The following is a 15,689-nucleotide window of genomic DNA, read 5'->3' as shown; positions in this document are numbered from 1 at the left end:
ATGAACTTTTCTTTTTTAATTTATAGCATTTTTGTTTGTTTGTTTTGTTTTAGGTTGCCAGAAAGCTTTCCTGAGTTACAGAATTTAACATGTCTTTCTGTAAATGACATCTCACTGCAGTCTCTACCTGAAAATATTGGCAAGTAAGTTTTTTTGTGAAGTTTGGGTAGATCGGGGTGAAAGGGGGTTTATATCATCAGCTCTAGCCTCCTTTCCTTTTAAAGCTCCTATTTGTCGACTCAGAAAGCCATGTACTCATTCTTTAATATGACCTTCAAGAAAGATTATAGCCAGCCTCCTATATTTTTGCATCTAATTGTCCCTAAATTTTATTGGTTAAAAAGGGTGCTGCTACTTGTTACTAGTAAAAATCCTAAATTGTTTGGAAGTGAAACTGATGTATGGCAAAGTAGTTAATTTAAGCCACGTACTATGTGTCATGTAGGTGGTCAGTAAATACTGGTAGAAACAACCACTCAGTAATTTTAAACCATGCTGGAGAGCCAACAAACAACTGCATTAAAAACGTAAAGTATGTGCTCCTAAAGAACAGCTACGTCTGACAGTATTTGTGAACTGTGGATCCAAGAATAGGGAATGAGAATGGTGTATTTGGAGAGTGGGAGTAGAATTGGGAGAGGAAAGGAATGATATGGGCATATTCCACGTTGCCGGCTTAGAGGTTGTGGAGAACTTAGTCATGGCAAGAAATAGAATCCATTGAAGACAGTGTATGCTGGTGAATAAATGTTCTGTTATACCTTCCCACAGATGAACTAGTTGAATTGTCTTTGCAGACCTTTTTCACTTTTCCAGGGCATACAGTGGGTTAAATCAGGTTGATGCAGTAGCTCATGCTTAACGACTTAAAAATAAAGGTCTGACTTGTCTGCCCTAACCTGGTAGACCAGTGTTCTCTACCATCATAAATGATTTTCCTTGTTTGTAGCTGTCCTGTGTAAGTTCTAAGACAAAACAGAAACTTGCTCTTTGAGAACCACAGTAAGCAGTTGAGCACAGTCTATCTGATATGTCTGTTTTGCAAAAGTTCTCTTTCCGGAGGTTTATAAGAATATTTGCAGACAGCTTTTCCCTCTCCTTCCCATCCTCTTCAGGCAAATGACAACTAGCTGACACCTGTTCAGCCAGCAAGTTGGTGTTTTTCTGAAATGCACCCTGATGTTTTGTCTTTATGCCATTAGACTTGCTAATTAAAAATTGTGCCCTTAAACTCTCAGGAGGAGAAGAAGACAGGAAACCCTCAATACACTCTAGGTTTAAGGTATCAGTTGCAGAGAAAACAGTGGTATTCTATTGTGAATTTCATGCATGTGCAATTCACTTTTGCTGTATCAAGTGTCAGATATTTATAATGTAACAACTTTTGTGCCGGGCATGGTGGCTAACACCTATAATCCCAGCCTTTCGGGAGGCTGAAGTGGGAGGATTCCTTGAGCTCAGGAGTTCAAGACCAGCCTGGGCTATCTTTTGTAGAGATAACCCATCTCTACAAAAACAAACAAACAAAAAATCAGCTGGGCCTGGTGGCATAAGCCTGTAGTCCCAGCTACTTGGAAGGTTGAGGAGGAAGGATCACTTGAGCCCAGAAGGTTGAGGCTGCAGTGAGCTGTGATTGTGCCACTAAATTCCAGCCTGGGTGACAGAGCGACACCCCAACCCCCTTTTTGCCCCCCCACCACACAAAATTCTTAAATACAGTAGCTGTTTAAACACCCAAACTGATGCTGTCCTCCTCTTGCTCCTCAGGATATCTGGAGCTTAATTCCCTTGTTACCTTCCTTTCAGTTCATTCTTAGTCTACAGCTGCCTAGATGGTTCTTCTTTCTAGCCTCCGATTCCTACCTCTCTGCTTTTTTCCCATTTTATGTCTTTTTTAAAAAGTCTTAATGCTTTGATATGAAATATGTTATTAAACCAGAGTGTCCCTCTCCCCCTCTACTGAACTATTTTAATGGAAAGTATAATTTTAGAATATGTTTTTTACAATGTTCATTATTATATATTTTCTGTTAATATCCGTACCTGTTTTTGTCAAAGTTCAAGACGTTTTTGTTTTGTTTGTAGACTTAATCAGCTTCTGTTACCATTATAGCATTGTGGATACTGATTGTTTACTGAATAAAATGCCACTTTGATCTTGAAATTAACTGATTCTTATTAGGTCAGTTTGTGAAATTAAATGAAAAAGAGAGAGAGTTTTCTATTCTTGGTTGTTAGTAATTTTATTACCAGAGCAAGAAACTATGATTTCTTCCTCATGCATACTCAAGTAATGGCCTGTTCTCACATACCAGAAAGAAACAATCAAAGAACAAATTCTTCCTTGGAGAAGATTGGGCACACCTGGTGTCCAAGACCTTGTAGAAAAGGCACTTGAAACAGTGAATTGTTCAGGAAATCTCATATATGCATAAGTGTACTACATTTTAAGCAAATTATTATTTGAAACTTGCAAGCTTTCCTCGTGGGAAGGCTTCATTTGTTTCTCAAAGAATTTCCAAATAGTTTCTTTAGAGCATTTAACACATTTAGTTAACCAATATTTAGTAACCAGTACAACTTCTCGGAGATAGAATTGTTTTGTGTGGAAACATACCTGTTTAATATTCCACAAAATTTGAAAGGACATGGAATGACCATTGGAATGCTTGGTGTGTTATCTTTGTGGAGTCTGATGTGGCATCTTTGCATAAATTACCTCTGCTTATGTGGTCAGATGGGTAAACTACGTTAGCATTGGCCTTTCAAGCATCAGTGAAGATAGGACTTCATTTCTCCTCTTGGCACCTAGCACAGTAGTTGGCATTAACTGGGAAAGCTATGGATGTCTCAAGGACTTGGGCCCCCTCAGGATGGTCAGGGGTACTCAGACTAAGAGGGGAGGGCAAAAGTCTTTATATAGATAGAGTGAGCAGACTTGTAGTGTCTTGAACCTGGGGGCACCTGGACACATCTCCCCCATCACGTGTTTGGTTTGCCTATGGTCAGTTAATTTGAAGAAGTTTTTAGGAGTTGATGGCAGAGCTGGAACTGGACTACGGCTCTCCAGGTCCCGGTCCTGTGTTTTTTCACTACTCCACCCTGCCATTGCCGCAGGACAGTTGGTTCCTGGGGCCCTTGTGGGCTCAGTAACTTTCTTTTAATACTCCTGGAAATATCTAACAGTTCATTAAGTAGGTCCAAACATCTTAATAAGTGTTTATGTCCTAATAACCTGGTAGCTGTTTGAAAAAAGTTATACATATGAGTGGAAAGAATACATATTTTTATTTCATTCTTAAATATTCCCAATTATTCACAGTGAGTCCTCATGTAACATCATCCATAGGTTCTTGAACACTGTGACATCAAGTGAAACAAAGTATTATGAAGCCGAGTTTACCACAGGCTAATTGATATAAACAAGAGTTAAGTTACAGGGGACTATTTCTGATCAGAAAAACATCATCAAACTTCCAAGCAAAAACCCAAAACACTTCTAATATTAAACACTGACATAAATATGAGCTATACATACATTTAAGAAAGGGTAATAAAAAGAGGTATAATTATTTACCTAATTTTTGGAGAACCTGTAAGGGATGGCAGTTATAATGGTGGTGGATTAAGTCAAGGAATAAATGTTTGCAAAGCAAAAATTTTAAGGAGCACTTCCTATGGTGCAGTTCAAAGACATGAATAGGGTAGGCTCGCTGATTATTTTTGTACTGCATCATTTATTTTTGTGCATTTGTATGATTTTCATACACTTTGTTAATTTTTATTTTACAGTAATTTGTATTCATTCATTCATTTTGCTTCCTGCTTATTCCAGTTCAGGTGAATGTTAAAATTTTTTACCTGCCTTGTCTGTTTCCAAACTGGCTGGGGTGTTTCATTTAATGATTGAAATGTTACATCTTTCATCATGCCTTCCCCAATGATTGACAGGCGAAATAGATCCCAGACTTGCAGGTTCCCTGACCCCGTCATACCTCCCACACAATAAGTACTTTAGTCCTTTGTCTTTACACAGAAGTGTAGTTGTTCATTGCTTAATTGTATGTATATAACTGGTACATGTACTTGGATCACCTTGTACTCTGATACTACAGGGACCTTGGTTTTCTAACTCTGTTTGTGTCTGTATCTACCCTGGCATTGTTCTCACATACTAAACAAATACACGTGACAAGGTTAAGAGTATTGCCTCCTTTATTCCACTTGCTTCCAACATCACATCATAGGCAGTCAAGTTCAGATTCTGGAAGATTTATGCTGGGATCACTTTAGCCTGTTCCTGTATTGTCACTTTTTTGGCCTGATGCAGTTGTACTCAATTTCTAGAAAAAGTTGTTTAAAAGAAGCAACTATTTAAAAAACAGCTTCTGTTGCTGTAAAGCCTTCCAAGAAAAAATAATTATTGTCTATTAATATTGCTTAATATCTCTGATATAAGGAGCTATTAGGGAGACAATAAATTATTTTTAAGGAAACAAATGCCTTACCAAAAGAACTGGTAAGCTTCTTCCTTTTTAATAATATTCCTTTTTAATAAACATTTCTAACACTTATTTTCCTGCCTTTGTTGCCCGTAGGCTTAGAGCTAATTCTGATAATCAGTGAGAACAGCTGTGTTCCTTTTTGTGCGATAAAGGGAGAGGTGATGCTGACAGTCTCAGTGGGGCACGGACTCTTTGAGGTGCATACACTGTCTCATGACACCCTTCCTCCTGAGGCTAGCTTTACCCATCCTGAGCTTTATCAGCTTCCTCTGTGAAATGGAGATAAGTGATCTGCCCAGGTGTGCATTGCTGGTGGGTGGTAGAGCTGGCATTTGAATTTAGTTTCTTCCTTGAAGATACTGCATTTTCTTTACTGCCTGCTTCTCATAATGAACACATTAGTGTCTCCCCTCTTTCATGGCCCTAACGTCGTTTCATGAACCTTTTTGCATATTTGCAATTTTAAAAGACTTACTTAAATCCCCTTTAGAAAAAGTTGGGGTATAATTAAGTGAATGACTTTCTGTGTCACTGCAGATGCTGGTTGGCACGGGATAGCACGTAGTGGGGTCTTACTCAGTCAAGTTCCAGGTCTTGGATGGGCTTTCAGAAAACTATCTGAATAAAAAAATTTGGTATTTTAGATATGCCCTTAAAAACAGTGCCTAGCGAATAATGGCTTTTTACTTTACTATCACTAAAAACACTTGTAAGATTCCACTGGTAAGGCCAGGAAGGATAATTTAAGGAGTTTTGAAATGTTGGTACAATGTGTGAATATATTTGTCTTTCAAAATACTGAAAATATTTTTCTTGGGATCAGTTGTATCAGGTTGTACTCAAGCCACACACTTTGTGTTTTACTTTTTAAAAATGAGTTACTGTTCAGATGACATGATCTTATATAGAAACAATCCTAAGAAATCTGTAAAAATTATTAGAGCTAATAAATTAATTCAGGAAGATAGCAGGATACAAGATTACAAAACAAAAATCAGTTATATTTTTATATATCAGCATTAAACAATTCTACTTACAAAACACTAAAAAGTGTAAAATACTCAGGATAAATTTAACAGAAGAAATGTAGGACACGTCCATGCAAAGTATAAAACATCATTGAAATAATTAAGGAAGACTAAATAAGTGGTAAGATAATGTGTGTTATGGGTTGATACTTAATATTGTTAAGATAGCAGTACTCTACAAGTCTATCTACAGACTCATCTTAAGCCCCATCAGAATCCTTACATATATCGTTAATTGATTTTGACAGAGGTATCAAAACAATTCATTGGAGAAAGAATAGTCTTTTTAACAAATGTTGGGAAAACTGACTATGAACATACAAAAGAATGAAGTTATACTCCTACCTCACACCAGACACAAAAACTAAATCAAAATCAGAGATCTGAATATAAGAGCTAAAACTGTAAAAGTCCTCGCCGGGTGCAGTGGCTCATGCCTGTACTCCTAGCACTTTGGGAGGCCGAGGCGGGCAGATCACGAGGTCAGGAGATCAAGACCATTCTGGCTAACACGGTGAAACACCGTCTCTAATAAAAATACAAAAAATTAGCCAGGCATGGTGGTGGGTGCCTGTAGTCCCAGCTACTCAGGAGGCTGAGGCAGGAGAATGGCGTGAACCCAGGAGGCGGAGCTTGCAGTGAGCTGAGATCACGCCACTGCACTCCAGTCTGACACAGCAAGACTCCGTCTCAAAAAACAAACAAACAAACAAACAAAAAAACGGTAAAAGTCTTATAAGAAAACAGGGGTAAATATTTGTGACATTGGATTAGGCAGTGGTTTCTTAGCTGTGACACCAAAGTCTGTGTAACAAAAGAAAAAATAGATAAATTGGATTGCATCAAAATTTAAAACGTGTGTGCATCAAAGAATACTATCATGAAAGTGAAAAGACAACACACAGAATGGGAGAAAATATTTGCAAATCATATATCTTATCAGAGTCTAGTTACCAGAATATATTTAGATCTCTTACAACTTCGTAATAAAAGAACCAACTTAAAAATGGGCAAAGGATTCGAATAGGCATTTCTTCAGAGAAGATATACAAATAACCAATAAGCATATGAAAAGATGTTTAACAACATTAGTCATCAGGAAAATGCAAGTCAAAACCACAATGAGATACTACTTTATACCCTCTGGGAAGATTATAATTAAAAAGATAAATGCTAACAAGTGTTATTGAGGATGCAGAGAAATTGAAACCCTCATATGTTGTTGATGGGAGTGTAGAATGGTTTAGCCCCTTTGTAAAACAGTTTGGGGAGGTTCTCCTTAAAATTGAACATAGTTACCATGTGACCCAGCCATTCCATTCCTAGCTACGTATACTCAAAAGAATTGGAAACCTAGGAGGGTTATTATTGACATTATTTATAATAACAAAGGTAGAAACAACTGAAATTTTCATCAGTGGGTAAGTGGACAAACAAAATGTGGCATATGTATACAATGAAATAGTATTACTGGATGAACTTTGAAAACATGTGAAGTAAAAGAAGCCAGACACAAACAATCACATATTCTATGACTCACTTTTTACAAAATGCATACTATAGTCAACTCCACAGAGACAGAAATTAAATTATTGGTTGTTGGGGGTTGTGGGGTGGAGGAAGATGATAAAGAATGACTTCTAATGAGTATGGATTTTCTTTTCGGTATGATGAAAATTTTCTGGATTAGATAGTGGTGATGTTTATATACCTTCTGAATAAATATGTTAAAGACCACCAAACTGTACACTTTCAAAGGTGAATTTCATAGTTTGTGAATTATGTCTCCGTAAAAAGAATGGACCTTAGGCAAATTTGAAGCTGGGTACTGCTGCAGGGTGATGTTATACCTGGGAAACCGACCCCGTTTATTTTTACAGGAAATGCTCTATAATGTAACCTTACAAGTAGTGTGCTAAGATCATTTTGTTTAGTTACTTGCACGTGGTGATCAGGCAAGTGCACATAGCCAGAGTCTCCAAAATGCTCAAGTGATGCAGAGAGAGAGTGGAGGTCGAGAGGACATAAAAACTCAGGTGGCAACTGATGGAAAATTCTGAAGATCTGGGAAGCCTATGATGGTGTCTGAGAGCATGCTGCTTTGTCTTTAGTTGATATGCCCTTCCATGAGATTCCATATCCTTTACCATTAAAGAAATGAATACCCTCCAATATGTTAGCCTAAATATCTCTACTCCCTGTTTAACTGAACTGTCTTCTCCAAAAATAGCATTCTTAGAGGAGAAGTAATATATGTGATGAAATAGTCCAGTACCCGAGACAGTTATTCAGTCACTAAATAGTCATTATCAATAAACATTTAATTATTCCAAGTTGCTGATAGAAGTAGCATGAGTAAGCCCTAGGTTTATGGCAGATTGAACTAGAGCGTGTGGGTCTGATTTTATGTCTGCTGAGTCTGCTGCCCTTGGGAATGGTGACCTTAATTTGAGTGAGCTTGAACTAAGTGAGCCATGTGGCCCCCACTCACAAGGCCTAGTGCTAGGCAGCTTACCTATATCATAAGTGCATGCTGCCTAAAAGGAGTAAATCCTTTTTTTGAAAACTATTACCATATTTAATGTTCTTTTTTGAGGTCTGAGAATTACTATAAAATATTTATTATTTCAAAAACAAAAAGATTAAAAAAAAAAAAAGTTTTCTAGAGCAAAGCCACCATAAGAAAATTTGTAACCAGAGGTTTCTTGAATACTAATTTGATGTTGAAAGAGTAGAAATATTATGATTGTGTAAGCAACTCCCTATTCCCCCATTAATAGTTTTCCCCAATCAAATAATGTTGCCCTAAGTAGTTGTTGTTTTATATATTAATGGTTTTATAGTGAACCGCCACTTGTTTGTTTGGTCTACCTTAATGTGTTTTACTCTTTATTTTCTTAATGATTTTGGCCGCTAAAATGGAAAAAAATTAACTCAAGTGGGTTAGAAAGGGATTTGCAAACATAGTGGAGAACAGATGTAAATTCCTTAAAGTAACCATTCATACAGTCACTGAAATAGAATCCTAAAAATACAGTTGGCCTACATTCTGACTTACAAAAGAGTACAACTTTTGTCCCTGCTATTATGAACAGTGTGAAACATTAAGAATTAGTGTGCTGAGAAGAAATACTTCATGCACTCTTTTCCTGCAGGAGCTTGTTAGGTGTGTTCCCCTGCCCCCCAACTTCCTTTGTTGGTAAAAATGGTAGGGATTGACAGGGAGGATAGAAAGTCATGTTTTTTTTGGTAGGAGGAGGAAGAAGAGGTCATTCCAGCAGTATTATGTAGAAATTAATTTGTCAGAAATTAAAATTGAAGGATGAAATGTTTGTTAATAGGGTTCTAGTTAAAACAAGGTATCCATAGACAGTAAGATACTGTGCAATTGTTGACAAAATACTGGTATGTACAAATAAAAAATGAGACCAAAAAATTCTGGTAAGTGAGGAAAGCGAAGTGCCAGATATATGCAGAATGCTACCTTTCTTGTAAAAAAAAAAAAAAAAAAAAAAAAAGGAAAAGAGGGAGAGACTATATACATTCACACCTAAAGATTAAAGAAAGCCCCACATGAACACATGAATCCATACAAAATTTTTAAATTTTTAAGGTAATTTCCTCTGAAAACGTTTGGTGTTGGGAAGCTGGATTGATGTGGGAAAAGAAGGAACTCTTTACTGAATATATTGTAAATATATATAAATTGGCCGGGCGTGATGTCTCATGCCTGTAATCCCAGCACTTTGGGCAGGCCTAGCTAGGCGGATCACCTGAGGTCAGGAGTTCGAGACCAGCCAGGCCAACCATCTGGTCTGGTGAAACTCCATCTCTATTAAAAATATAAAAATTAACCAGGTGTGGTGGTGCATGCCTGTAGTCCCAGCTACTTGGAAGGCAGGGGCAGGAGAATCACTTGAACCCAGGAGACGGAGGTTGCAGTGAGCCAAGATCACACCACTGCACTCTAGCCTGGGTGACAGAGTGAGATTCTGTCTCAAAAAAAAAAAAAAAAAAAAAAATATATATATATATATATATATATATAGTGTGTGTGTGTATATATATATACGTATATATATATACACACATAAAATAAATATGTATATCCATAAATATGTTATTACCTATTTGCAAAATTGACATACCAACTCAAGAGTGAGAGGCAGCACAACATAGTGGTTAAGAATGCAGATTCCCTGGTGAATCCTGGCATTTCTACTTGGCAATTTTGTGAGACCTTGTTCAAGCTTCCTCTCTGTGCCTCAGTTTTCTCATCTGATAAGTTAATTCTCATAAAGAAGTTATAACAAAATTTGTCATATAATAAGTTGCCAGTATTAGTAGTAGAACTATTAAAGTGTTAAATTTTTAAAATCACATTTGTAAAAGTATTAGAAATGCCTGATTCTTTCTTGTACCTCTGTAATACCATGTTTAACTGAAATAGCGGATGAAGGCCTGTGGAGTTTGGGTCTCCCTCTCTCTCTCTTGACCTTCTGATTAAGAGCTTGGGCTCTTCAGTACACAGGATGAGGTTCAGATCCCACTCCCGAAGCTGCTCAGGAGCATGTTCCTTATGGGGTGCTGTAAGAGATGTGAAGATACTTGAATTCAGTGGGTTGCTTTGATGGGACAGGTACTTGATTGAAGATATTGTATTCTGAAAGACCAGAAGAGGATTATTCATTCATTCACTTTTGTGTTAATGTCTCTGTTCCAATTCTGCATTTAGGCTGGTTCGGTTTTATGTCAGCTCTGTTACTACAACAATTTGGAGAACCATGTTCTGGAGTGGGCTGGTTGGGTTCTGCATTTTGGTGAAGGACTGTCCAAGGCAAGCTACTGATGTGAACCAAACCCATAGTTTCATTCTAGCATCACTTAGTGATACTTGGAACTGAGAATGATGTGTGCAGATTATGCTGTGAGGTTTGTGCTCATACAGGAGGTAGGAGTCTGTAGTCAAAGCCTTTGTTTGCTTTCTGTTTCTTCCAGTCCAGCTATGGACAATGTTTGATGAGTTAAAAATTGGCCAATGCCAGATGCGGGGCCTATCCTTCAAGGAGTTTTTTAGTAGTGGAGATGATGTCTGTGATTAGTAGCATCTTGTAGCAATCTTTTTGAAGACCCTGACTCAAGGCACACACATGTGTAAGGTACCCAGCTGCACTTAGGGACAAAGGGTGTCTTAAGGAAATAAGGCAAGAAACTGGTTCTGTTAACTTGAAGGGAAAATGTATTATGTTGTAATTGCCATAATAGATATGATTATATTTATTTTAGGGAAAATCGAGATTCAGCAATAAACACCTCAGGCAAGCAAACCTAGCTAGTTAGTGAGGGACAAGCGGGATTCAAGCCTGGGCCCCAGGCCTCTCAGATTCCATGTGCTCTTTTTAGAGTGGCTTTCATCAGTGGGTCTATAGAATCTGATGGTAATATCTAAGTTTCTTTATTTTAAATAGTTTAAAATAATTGGGGAAGTATTACCTCAGAGTATAAGGATATTACTTTATATACAGGTTGAGCACTCCAGGTCCAAAAATCTGAAATCTGAAATGCCCCCAAATCTGAAACTTTATGAGTGCCGAGCATTTGCTCAAAGGAAATACTCATTGGAGCATTTTGGATTTCAGATTAAGTATATCACAAATACTCCAAAATCCAAAATTTGAAACACTCACAGTTCCAAGCATTTCAGATAAGGGATACTTAGCCTGTACTTTAAGTTAATTTTTACTTTTGAAATATTATAAAAATATGATATTTTTGGTTGTTGATGTATCACCCATACATCCACATTTTATTTACTTCCCCCAACCAGTAGAAACTAAGAGGTTTTGTAGCCAGAGCTTTTTTACTTAGCAGGATATTATATCTGGGTGTTAGCATGATGGGGGGTGGGAACTAGGGCATTTCAGCAGCATTTTTGCTCAAGTGTTGTTTGCTTCTAGTAACTGTGGCCTGTGCCATTTGCTCTCAAGACAAAATTTAAAGATAATTTTAAAGCGTGTATCACATTCTTAAAATCAAACAGCAAAAATTCCAGTGTCTCTTGGTGTGTTTAAAAAGGTAAGACTTGGGCCGGGCGCGGTGGCTCAAGCCTGTAATCCCAGCACTTTGGGAGGCCGAGACGGGTGGATCACGAGGTCAGGAGATCGAGACCATCCTGGCTAACACGGTGAAACCCCGTCTCTACTAAAAAAAAATACACAAAACTAGCCGGGCGAGGTGGCGGGCGCCTGTAGTCCCAGCTACTCGGGAGGCTGAGGCAGGAGAATGGCGTGAACCCCGGAGGCGGAGCTTGCAGTGAGCTGAGATCCAGCCACTGTACTCCAGCCTGGGCGGCAGAGCGAGACTCCGTCTCAAAAAAAAAAAAAAAAAAAAAGGTAAGACTTAAGTGTATACCTAAAACTGAGAGGTGTTTTTCAAATTAAAATGAGAGAGTTCTGAAGAACAGAGACACCTGGAGATGCCTCAGTCAGTGAGGGTGAGGGCAGAAGCTTTGGCATTTGGCCAGGGTCGAATAGTGGTTTTACCTATTTCTAACAAGTGGGCCTCACACAAAACCTCACGGTCCTAATCATGTCATGGTAGCATCAACTTGCTGGGTCATTACTAACCAGATGAGATGGCTCATGGAAGGTGCCCTGCACAGCTCCTTCTGCCTGAGCAGGCAGGGTTCTCCCCACTGGCTGTGGTCTATGTTTCAGGCAGGAGATGCTGAGACTATGGCTGTGGAAACTTGGCACAACACTCAGCATGAGGCTGTGTGAAACTGGTGCTTTCAGTGATCCCCAGTGAGTCAAGTTTTTGATGCAAAGAAGGACATTTTCCTTCTTTCATTAGTGGGTCTCCTTGGTTTGTTAAAATAGGTGTGAAAGTAATGGATACTGAATAGATAAAATGACAATCCTAACGTTGATTTTTAAAATTTAAATGTGAAAATAGCCGAGGAATTACTGTCTTCTTAATGAAACTGGTTAGGCGTTACATGGAAATTTAAAACTGAAAACAAAGCCCTTTGTTTTTAAATTTTTACTTTTTAAGTAAAATTATTATTTACAGATTGCTTTTGGAAGGAGATACTGAGTGGTGTACATCTCATCTTCCTCCCCTTCTCTTTGTTGTTTCTTCTACGTAAACACTTGGTCAAGAGAAAGTAGAACTAGAGAACTGCAAGTCCGCACCGAGTTACATTTGATTTGAAGGACGCTGGTGTTAGTTTCATGGTGACATATTAGCAGGGAGTTTGTTTTTTAAAAAATAAATTGAAAGTTTTGTTCTTGCTTTAAGTATTAAAATTATTTGGTTTTGTAAAATTGGAGAAGATGCAGGATTTGTACATTTCATAGTACAGTTAAAATATATATTTTTCTGGCAAACAGGTTTTAAGCATGTATGTACACTGTTCATTTAAATTTACATTTCTGGATGTTATAAAACCAGCCTTGTTAGTACACGTGATTCTGGCTTTTTGGTTGGAAGGAGGGAGAATGGAGGATTAAGGCAGATTAGAGTGTTGGGATAATGTCTGACTTTTTGTGTTGTGTGCGCTCAGAAATGAAATTCCTCCATATCTGGATGTTACTATGGTGATATTAGCAAAATGTGACTTTTTGGTTGGTATAGTTACTACAGTGCTTGTAGGGGCAATATACTGAGTCACTGATTTCCTGAATCAATATGTTTTGCCAGTGCTGACACAACTTCATGAGGGTTTCTGGTGATGCAGAATTGCCACTGCCTGTCAAGATTTGCCCCATCTGTCAAACATCTGTCCCATTCCACTGTGCTCCTAATAGACTGGATTACACCCGAGAGGCTGGAGAATCAGATGAAGAGAGCCTCATGCTAGGGTTTAATAAGAATAAAAGCAATATTATTATAGCTACCATTTATTAAATCAGTCTGTGTTCCAGGCACTGTGCAAGATGCATTATGACATTATCCTGAATGCATTTAAATGGAAGTTACTTCCTAAGCTTAGCTGCCGCTTGCTGCATGAATTTATGATCTTAAGTAGATGAACTTGGACTCTCTGGACTGAGATGCCCCCTACTTTAAAACAGGGATGATCTCTCACTGATACTGGGAAGAAGAGCTCTGAGCTCTGCAAGATTAAAGGTGCTACTGTTTTTATGGTAACAGTGCATTTTTGGCATTTGAAGTCTATAGACGCACACATTCGGCTTCTATCTCAGCCCTGAGAATGGTTGTGTTTTATTGGCTGATGAGTTATTTCCACATATCACATATAAAGGTATTTGAATGAAGGTGCTTTGTAGTCATGGCACACTACTCTTTTATTAATTATTAATACCTTAAGATTACAATTTGAGAGGTCGAGATGGTATTGTTTTTAATGGGTGTGGGTGGTGGTGGTGATAGGCATTTTTACCCTGGGAAGTGACCTACTTGGTTTTATTAAGTGTTGCAATTTGTCCAGTATGTGTATGGGGGAGGGGAGGTAGGAAGAATCTCAGGAATTTCTCTTATACTTTTTTTTCCTTCTGTTCATTTCTAGTCTTTATAACCTGGCTTCACTGGAACTGAGAGAGAATCTTCTTACATATCTTCCTGAGTGAGTCTTTAGGGAAAATAAGAGGAGATTTTGTGCAGAATGAATTTAAGTATTTAAAAAAAAACAGGACTACAGTATTACGTCAAAAGATTTGTGTGTTTTGGGAAGTTTGGGGGATGCCAACCGGCCTTTTCTTAACAGTCCTTCCTGTGCAATATTTTTTACCATAGAAATCAAATTGGACCTTATTTTTGAAGCTACTCCAAGTGAGGGATACTATATTGCTCAGCATTTCTAAGTATTCTCTAAGTGCGCTTTGTTTATTTTTTAAAATAGCTCTCTTACCCAGCTTCGGAGACTAGAAGAACTTGATTTAGGAAACAATGAAATATATAATTTGGTAAGTCCGTATTTGAGATTTGAATTTAACTTTGTTTTTAGTTATGATCGCACAGTAGTTGAGGGAGTTCTATGGGGATCTATACGAAGCCAGTATTTCCATAGATGTAGCTTGGGAACACTAGAGAACCAGCTTCATTTCACACAAGTTAGGAATTATGATTCATGGGTAGGGGAGGTCAGGACTAGAGATGATGGACATAGGTGGAAACAACTGGCATTCTTGGGGAAAGTTTGGGCACTTTGAGGAAAGGGACTCGATGTTAAGAGAAGTACCAGTGAACATCTGCTAAGGTACCCAGTTGTTAACAGATGAATTCAGATTCTTTCTTTCTTCGGGAAAGACTGAAAATTGAATCTTTGTTACCATACCTTTTTTTTCCTTTTGTTTTAGCCAGAATCAATCGGAGCCCTCTTACATCTAAAAGATCTCTGGTTGGATGGAAATCAGCTGTCAGAATTACCTCAGGTAAGTGGTAATTTCACAGTGTCTCCCCAGAATGTAAAACAGCAACAATAAGCTTTGAGTATTTCCTGCTGCCACATAAGGTTCGCTATAAAAGGATCTTGAAAACCAAAAACATTGATTGGAAAAAGCACATTTGGGAAAGCATATTGAGCATGCATCATTCTCCATTGCCATATGAAAACTGAAAACCTCAACCCACCATTTGTAAATGTAGTAAATATTTCCTTTAGTTTGTGAAATCTGTTTTTTATTGTGTCCTTGCTACCCATATAGCTTACTTCAAGCCCAGCAGGTTAGTAAATTGCCAGGACCCATGATTCTGATGGTGTACCTTTCTGCCACTCCGTGATGTGCCAAGTGCTTTTGGGATAATTTGACCATGTTTTGCCCTGTAATAGTTCGTGTTAAAGCAATGTTAAATGCTTTTATTTCATATTTTTCCAAATGTTTCTTATGGTTTAGCTGGCATGTCGTAGTGTTCAGGCCTTTCCTACTGTTCCCAAGTGGAAGAACCACGTGCCAAATGAAGTGGAGTCTTGTGTAGACTTCTGAGCACATAGTCATCTTGTGGAGTCCTAGCAGACGGGCCTACATTCTGAGACAGAAACTGAGAAACCTAAAACAAACAAAAACCAACAGGCATTTTCCTCTTGTATTTTTTTCTCCAACTGTTACTGAATTTTATTCTTTCGTGTCTCTCATAGCCAGTTTTTCATATGACCGGTTGTAAGGCTCTGTACTTTCAGTGGGGAATGCCATAT

The 15,689-nt window shown here is 38.1% G+C and overlaps 1 protein-coding gene across 2 annotated transcripts in view; it reads left to right on the top strand.

Moving 5' to 3' along the window:
• LRRC1 (leucine rich repeat containing 1) overlaps positions 1-15,689 on the top strand; it is a 129,418-nt gene that overhangs the window by 87,218 nt on the left and 26,511 nt on the right. Inside the window, exons 4-7 of one of the 2 annotated variants that reach the window (XM_005552718.5) lie at positions 54-143; positions 14,064-14,120; positions 14,397-14,460; positions 14,854-14,928. In XM_005552718.5, coding sequence (XP_005552775.2) covers positions 54-143; positions 14,064-14,120; positions 14,397-14,460; positions 14,854-14,928 — 286 coding nt within the window. The remainder of the gene's footprint in view (positions 1-53; positions 144-14,063; positions 14,121-14,396; positions 14,461-14,853; positions 14,929-15,689) is intronic. The other variant, XM_045391055.3, reaches the window with a different exon arrangement.

The sequence above is a fragment of the Macaca fascicularis genome, chromosome 4 (assembly GCF_037993035.2).
Source record: "Macaca fascicularis isolate 582-1 chromosome 4, T2T-MFA8v1.1".
Lineage (NCBI taxonomy): Eukaryota > Metazoa > Chordata > Mammalia > Primates > Cercopithecidae > Macaca > Macaca fascicularis.
Note: the sequence above shows the minus strand (reverse complement) of the source record. Positions and strands in the feature narration are given on the sequence as shown.